At 39.9% G+C, this 8,689-nt stretch overlaps 1 protein-coding gene across 1 annotated transcript; it reads right to left on the minus strand.

The window, feature by feature from the left end:
• Positions 1-24: 24 nt before the first annotated feature.
• On the minus strand, positions 25-360 carry LOC134284537 (uncharacterized; the record flags this gene model as incomplete). Its single annotated transcript, XM_062843515.1, has 1 exon — positions 25-360. A coding segment is annotated over one exon (336 nt), but the record flags the coding sequence as incomplete, so codon positions are not given.
• Positions 361-8,689: the final 8,329 nt, after the last annotated feature.

The raw sequence follows: 8,689 nt of genomic DNA on the forward strand, positions 1-8,689 counted from the left end.
TGATCCCGCCATGAACAAGCTTACGATGATAGTACTTCAGGAGAAGTCGGGTGAACGGATGAAAACCGGGAAGGACGACTTGATGTTTAACGTCGTACGGTGTATCGGACAGCCGCAACCGGCCACCAACACGGATTAGTCCTTCGGCGTCTAGAAACGGGCTCAACAAGCGAAGGGATGACTTGCTCGAAACCGTGAATCCCTTCTTCAAGCGCTTCAGGTCTTCGGGGAAGGCTTCAGCCTGAACAAGCTTCACCAAGGCTGTCTTGGCGTTTTGTAGTTCGCTAACGGAGAGCACTGTACCGGAATTCCGTCGACCCTTATTACGGGAATTGTAGCAAAACCGGAAGCAATATCCGACTGTGTGGAGGAGAGTTTGGTACGACGAAAACCTTTCGAATAGGGAGTCGGGACGATGAATCTGGGTGGTGAGAACCACGTTCTTTCTCAGCTCGAGGTCCTCACGAGGGGGCGGTCCAGAATGTCAAATTGTTTAAAAATCCATATTCACTAAAACTGATGTGGTCAGGGCGTTGACAGTGTGCACCCAAAATAACCAAAATTGGCATTTTATAATATTTCGCTACCTGAGGGAGCGGTCTAGAATGTCAAATTGTTTAAAAATCCATATTCACTAAAACTGATGTGGTCAGGGCGTTGACAGTGTGCACCCAAAATAACCAAACTTGGCATTTTATAATATTTCGCTTCCTGAGGGGGCGGTCCAGAATGTCAAATTGTTTAAAAATCCATATTCACTAAAACTGATGTGGTCAGGGCGTTGACAGTGTGCACCCAAAATAACCAAAATTGGCATTTTATAATATTTCGCTTCCTGAGGGGGCGGTCCAGAATGTCAAATTGTTTAAAAATCCATATTCACTAAAACTGATGTGGTCCTGTTGACAGTGTGCACCCAAAATAACCAAAATTGGCATTTTATAATATTTCGCTTCCTGAGGGGGCGGTCCAGAATGTCAAATTGTTTAAAAATCCATATTCACTAAAACTGATGTGGTCAGGGCGTTGACAGTGTGCACCCAAAATAACCAAACTTGGCATTTTATAATATTTCGCTTCCTGAGGGGGCGGTCCAGAATGTCAAATTGTTTAAAAATCCATATTCACTAAAACTGATGTGGTCAGGGCGTTGACAGTGTGCACCCAAAATAACCAAAATTGGCATTTTATAATATTTCGCTTCCTGAGGGGGCGATCCAGAATGTCAAATTGTTTAAAAATCCATATTCACTAAAACTGATGTGGTCAGGGCGTTGACAGTGTGCACCCAAAATAACCAAAATTGGCATTTTATAATATTTCGCTTCCTGAGGGGGCGGTCCAGAATGTCAAATTGTTTAAAAATCCATATTCACTAAAACTGATGTGGTCAGGGCGTTGACAGTGTGCACCCAAAATAACCAAACTTGGCATTTTATAATATTTCGCTTCCTGAGGGGGCGATCCAGAATGTCAAATTGTTTAAAAATCCATATTCACTAAAACTGATGTGGTCAGGGCGTTGACAGTGTGCACCCAAAATAACCAAAATTGGCATTTTATAATATTTCGCTTCCTGAGGGGGCGGTCCAGAATGTCAAATTGTTTAAAAATCCATATTCACTAAAACTGATGTGGTCCTGTTGACAGTGTGCACCCAAAATAACCAAAATTGGCATTTTATAATATTTCGCTTCCTGAGGGGGCGGTCCAGAATGTCAAATTGTTTAAAAATCCATATTCACTAAAACTGATGTGGTCAGGGCGTTGACAGTGTGCACCCAAAATAACCAAAATTGGCATTTTATAATATTTCGCTTCCTGAGGGGGCGGTCCAGAATGTCAAATTGTTTAAAAATCCATATTCACTAAAACTGATGTGGTCCTGTTGACAGTGTGCACCCAAAATAACCAAAATTGGCATTTTATAATATTTCGCTTCCTGAGGGGGCGGTCCAGAATGTCAAATTGTTTAAAAATCCATATTCACTAAAACTGATGTGGTCAGGGCGTTGACAGTGTGCACCCAAAATAACCAAACTTGGCATTTTATAATATTTCGCTTCCTGAGGGGGCGGTCCAGAATGTCAAATTGTTTAAAAATCCATATTCACTAAAACTGATGTGGTCAGGGCGTTGACAGTGTGCACCCAAAATAACCAAAATTGGCATTTTATAATATTTCGCTTCCTGAGGGGGCGGTCCAGAATGTCAAATTGTTTAAAAATCCATATTCACTAAAACTGATGTGGTCCTGTTGACAGTGTGCACCCAAAATAACCAAAATTGGCATTTTATAATATTTCGCTTCCTGAGGGGGCGGTCCAGAATGTCAAATTGTTTAAAAATCCATATTCACTAAAACTGATGTGGTCAGGGCGTTGACAGTGTGCACCCAAAATAACCAAAATTGGCATTTTATAATATTTCGCTTCCTGAGGGGGCGGTCCAGAATGTCAAATTGTTTAAAAATCCATATTCACTAAAACTGATGTGGTCAGGGCGTTGACAGTGTGCACCCAAAATAACCAAAATTGGCATTTTATAATATTTCGCTTCCTGAGGGGGCGGTCCAGAATGTCAAATTGTTTAAAAATCCATATTCACTAAAACTGATGTGGTCCTGTTGACAGTGTGCACCCAAAATAACCAAAATTGGCATTTTATAATATTTCGCTTCCTGAGGGGGCGGTCCAGAATGTCAAATTGTTTAAAAATCCATATTCACTAAAACTGATGTGGTCAGGGCGTTGACAGTGTGCACCCAAAATAACCAAAATTGGCATTTTATAATATTTCGCTTCCTGAGGGGGCGATCCAGAATGTCAAATTGTTTAAAAATCCATATTCACTAAAACTGATGTGGTCAGGGCGTTGACAGTGTGCACCCAAAATAACCAAAATTGGCATTTTATAATATTTCGCTTCCTGAGGGGGCGGTCCAGAATGTCAAATTGTTTAAAAATCCATATTCACTAAAACTGATGTGGTCCTGTTGACAGTGTGCACCCAAAATAACCAAAATTGGCATTTTATAATATTTCGCTTCCTGAGGGGGCGGTCCAGAATGTCAAATTGTTTAAAAATCCATATTCACTAAAACTGATGTGGTCCTGTTGACAGTGTGCACCCAAAATAACCAAAATTGGCATTTTATAATATTTCGCTTCCTGAGGGGGCGGTCCAGAATGTCAAATTGTTTAAAAATCCATATTCACTAAAACTGATGTGGTCAGGGCGTTGACAGTGTGCACCCAAAATAACCAAAATTGGCATTTTATAATATTTCGCTTCCTGAGGGGGCGATCCAGAATGTCAAATTGTTTAAAAATCCATATTCACTAAAACTGATGTGGTCAGGGCGTTGACAGTGTGCACCCAAAATAACCAAAATTGGCATTTTATAATATTTCGCTTCCTGAGGGGGCGGTCCAGAATGTCAAATTGTTTAAAAATCCATATTCACTAAAACTGATGTGGTCCTGTTGACAGTGTGCACCCAAAATAACCAAAATTGGCATTTTATAATATTTCGCTTCCTGAGGGGGCGGTCCAGAATGTCAAATTGTTTAAAAATCCATATTCACTAAAACTGATGTGGTCAGGGCGTTGACAGTGTGCACCCAAAATAACCAAAATTGGCATTTTATAATATTTCGCTTCCTGAGGGGGCGGTCCAGAATGTCAAATTGTTTAAAAATCCATATTCACTAAAACTGATGTGGTCCTGTTGACAGTGTGCACCCAAAATAACCAAAATTGGCATTTTATAATATTTCGCTTCCTGAGGGGGCGGTCCAGAATGTCAAATTGTTTAAAAATCCATATTCACTAAAACTGATGTGGTCAGGGCGTTGACAGTGTGCACCCAAAATAACCAAAATTGGCATTTTATAATATTTCGCTTCCTGAGGGGGCGGTCCAGAATGTCAAATTGTTTAAAAATCCATATTCACTAAAACTGATGTGGTCAGGGCGTTGACAGTGTGCACCCAAAATAACCAAAATTGGCATTTTATAATATTTCGCTTCCTGAGGGGGCGGTCCAGAATGTCAAATTGTTTAAAAATCCATATTCACTAAAACTGATGTGGTCAGGGCGTTGACAGTGTGCACCCAAAATAACCAAAATTGGCATTTTATAATATTTCGCTTCCTGAGGGGGCGATCCAGAATGTCAAATTGTTTAAAAATCCATATTCACTAAAACTGATGTGGTCAGGGCGTTGACAGTGTGCACCCAAAATAACCAAAATTGGCATTTTATAATATTTCGCTTCCTGAGGGGGCGGTCCAGAATGTCAAATTGTTTAAAAATCCATATTCACTAAAACTGATGTGGTCAGGGCGTTGACAGTGTGCACCCAAAATAACCAAACTTGGCATTTTATAATATTTCGCTTCCTGAGGGGGCGATCCAGAATGTCAAATTGTTTAAAAATCCATATTCACTAAAACTGATGTGGTCAGGGCGTTGACAGTGTGCACCCAAAATAACCAAAATTGGCATTTTATAATATTTCGCTTCCTGAGGGGGCGGTCCAGAATGTCAAATTGTTTAAAAATCCATATTCACTAAAACTGATGTGGTCCTGGTTGACAGTGTGCACCCAAAATAACCAAAATTGGCATTTTATAATATTTCGCTTCCTGAGGGGGCGGTCCAGAATGTCAAATTGTTTAAAAATCCATATTCACTAAAACTGATGTGGTCAGGGCGTTGACAGTGTGCACCCAAAATAACCAAAATTGGCATTTTATAATATTTCGCTTCCTGAGGGGGCGGTCCAGAATGTCAAATTGTTTAAAAATCCATATTCACTAAAACTGATGTGGTCAGGGCGTTGACAGTGTGCACCCCAAAATAACCAAAATTGGCATTTTATAATATTTCGCTTCCTGAGGGGGCGGTCCAGAATGTCAAATTGTTTAAAAATCCATATTCACTAAAACTGATGTGGTCAGGGCGTTGACAGTGTGCACCCAAAATAACCAAACTTGGCATTTTATAATATTTCGCTTCCTGAGGGGGCGATCCAGAATGTCAAATTGTTTAAAAATCCATATTCACTAAAACTGATGTGGTCAGGGCGTTGACAGTGTGCACCCAAAATAACCAAAATTGGCATTTTATAATATTTCGCTTCCTGAGGGGGCGGTCCAGAATGTCAAATTGTTTAAAAATCCATATTCACTAAAACTGATGTGGTCAGGGCGTTGACAGTGTGCACCCAAAATAACCAAAATTGGCATTTTATAATATTTCGCTTCCTGAGGGGGCGATCCAGAATGTCAAATTGTTTAAAAATCCATATTCACTAAAACTGATGTGGTCAGGGCGTTGACAGTGTGCACCCAAAATAACCAAAATTGGCATTTTATAATATTTCGCTTCCTGAGGGGGCGGTCCAGAATGTCAAATTGTTTAAAAATCCATATTCACTAAAACTGATGTGGTCAGGGCGTTGACAGTGTGCACCCAAAATAACCAAACTTGGCATTTTATAATATTTCGCTTCCTGAGGGGGCGATCCAGAATGTCAAATTGTTTAAAAATCCATATTCACTAAAACTGATGTGGTCAGGGCGTTGACAGTGTGCACCCAAAATAACCAAAATTGGCATTTTATAATATTTCGCTTCCTGAGGGGGCGGTCCAGAATGTCAAATTGTTTAAAAATCCATATTCACTAAAACTGATGTGGTCAGGGCGTTGACAGTGTGCACCCAAAATAACCAAAATTGGCATTTTATAATATTTCGCTTCCTGAGGGGGCGGTCCAGAATGTCAAATTGTTTAAAAATCCATATTCACTAAAACTGATGTGGTCTGCTTGACAGTGTGCACCCAAAATAACCAAAATTGGCATTTTATAATATTTCGCTTCCTGAGGGGGCGGTCCAGAATGTCAAATTGTTTAAAAATCCATATTCACTAAAACTGATGTGGTCAGGGCGTTGACAGTGTGCACCCAAAATAACCAAAATTGGCATTTTATAATATTTCGCTTCCTGAGGGGGCGGTCCAGAATGTCAAATTGTTTAAAAATCCATATTCACTAAAACTGATGTGGTCAGGGCGTTGACAGTGTGCACCCAAAATAACCAAAATTGGCATTTTATAATATTTCGCTTCCTGAGGGGGCGGTCCAGAATGTCAAATTGTTTAAAAATCCATATTCACTAAAACTGATGTGGTCAGGGCGTTGACAGTGTGCACCCAAAATAACCAAAATTGGCATTTTATAATATTTCGCTTCCTGAGGGGGCGGTCCAGAATGTCAAATTGTTTAAAAATCCATATTCACTAAAACTGATGTGGTCAGGGCGTTGACAGTGTGCACCCAAAATAACCAAAATTGGCATTTTATAATATTTCGCTTCCTGAGGGGGCGGTCCAGAATGTCAAATTGTTTAAAAATCCATATTCACTAAAACTGATGTGGTCAGGGCGTTGACAGTGTGCACCCAAAATAACCAAAATTGGCATTTTATAATATTTCGCTTCCTGAGGGGGCGGTCCAGAATGTCAAATTGTTTAAAAATCCATATTCACTAAAACTGATGTGGTCAGGGCGTTGACAGTGTGCACCCAAAATAACCAAAATTGGCATTTTATAATATTTCGCTTCCTGAGGGGGCGGTCCAGAATGTCAAATTGTTTAAAAATCCATATTCACTAAAACTGATGTGGTCAGGGCGTTGACAGTGTGCACCCAAAATAACCAAAATTGGCATTTTATAATATTTCGCTTCCTGAGGGGGCGGTCCAGAATGTCAAATTGTTTAAAAATCCATATTCACTAAAACTGATGTGGTCCTGTTGACAGTGTGCACCCAAAATAACCAAAATTGGCATTTTATAATATTTCGCTTCCTGAGGGGGCGGTCCAGAATGTCAAATTGTTTAAAAATCCATATTCACTAAAACTGATGTGGTCAGGGCGTTGACAGTGTGCACCCAAAATAACCAAAATTGGCATTTTATAATATTTCGCTTCCTGAGGGGGCGGTCCAGAATGTCAAATTGTTTAAAAATCCATATTCACTAAAACTGATGTGGTCAGGGCGTTGACAGTGTGCACCCAAAATAACCAAAATTGGCATTTTATAATATTTCGCTTCCTGAGGGGGCGGTCCAGAATGTCAAATTGTTTAAAAATCCATATTCACTAAAACTGATGTGGTCAGGCGTTGACAGTGTGCACCCAAAATAACCAAAATTGGCATTTTATAATATTTCGCTTCCTGAGGGGGCGGTCCAGAATGTCAAATTGTTTAAAAATCCATATTCACTAAAACTGATGTGGTCAGGGCGTTGACAGTGTGCACCCAAAATAACCAAAATTGGCATTTTATAATATTTCGCTTCCTGAGGGGGCGGTCCAGAATGTCAAATTGTTTAAAAATCCATATTCACTAAAACTGATGTGGTCAGGGCGTTGACAGTGTGCACCCAAAATAACCAAAATTGGCATTTTATAATATTTCGCTTCCTGAGGGGGCGGTCCAGAATGTCAAATTGTTTAAAAATCCATATTCACTAAAACTGATGTGGTCAGGGCGTTGACAGTGTGCACCCAAAATAACCAAAATTGGCATTTTATAATATTTCGCTTCCTGAGGGGGCGGTCCAGAATGTCAAATTGTTTAAAAATCCATATTCACTAAAACTGATGTGGTCAGGGCGTTGACAGTGTGCACCCAAAATAACCAAAATTGGCATTTTATAATATTTCGCTTCCTGAGGGGGCGGTCCAGAATGTCAAATTGTTTAAAAATCCATATTCACTAAAACTGATGTGGTCAGGGCGTTGACAGTGTGCACCCAAAATAACCAAAATTGGCATTTTATAATATTTCGCTTCCTGAGGGGGCGGTCCAGAATGTCAAATTGTTTAAAAATCCATATTCACTAAAACTGATGTGGTCAGGCGTTGACAGTGTGCACCCAAAATAACCCAAAATTGGCATTTTATAATATTTCGCTTCCTGAGGGGGCGGTCCAGAATGTCAAATTGTTTAAAAATCCATATTCACTAAAACTGATGTGGTCAGGGCGTTGACAGTGTGCACCCAAAATAACCAAAATTGGCATTTTATAATATTTCGCTTCCTGAGGGGGCGGTCCAGAATGTCAAATTGTTTAAAAATCCATATTCACTAAAACTGATGTGGTCAGGGCGTTGACAGTGTGCACCCAAAATAACCAAAATTGGCATTTTATAATATTTCGCTTCCTGAGGGGGCGGTCCAGAATGTCAAATTGTTTAAAAATCCATATTCACTAAAACTGATGTGGTCAGGGCGTTGACAGTGTGCACCCAAAATAACCAAAAATTGGCATTTTATAATATTTCGCTTCCTGAGGGGGCGGTCCAGAATGTCAAATTGTTTAAAAATCCATATTCACTAAAACTGATGTGGTCAGGGCGTTGACAGTGTGCACCACAAAATAACCAAAATTGGCATTTTATAATATTTCGCTTCCTGAGGGGGCGGTCCAGAATGTCAAATTGTTTAAAAATCCATATTCACTAAAACTGATGTGGTCAGGGCGTTGACAGTGTGCACCCAAAATAACCAAAATTGGCATTTTATAATATTTCGCTTCCTGAGGGGCGGTCCAGAATGTCAAATTGTTTAAAAATCCATATTCACTAAAACTGATGTGGTCAGGCGTTGACAA

This window comes from Aedes albopictus, unplaced genomic scaffold, assembly GCF_035046485.1.
Source record: "Aedes albopictus strain Foshan unplaced genomic scaffold, AalbF5 HiC_scaffold_281, whole genome shotgun sequence".
Taxonomy (NCBI): domain Eukaryota; kingdom Metazoa; phylum Arthropoda; class Insecta; order Diptera; family Culicidae; genus Aedes; species Aedes albopictus.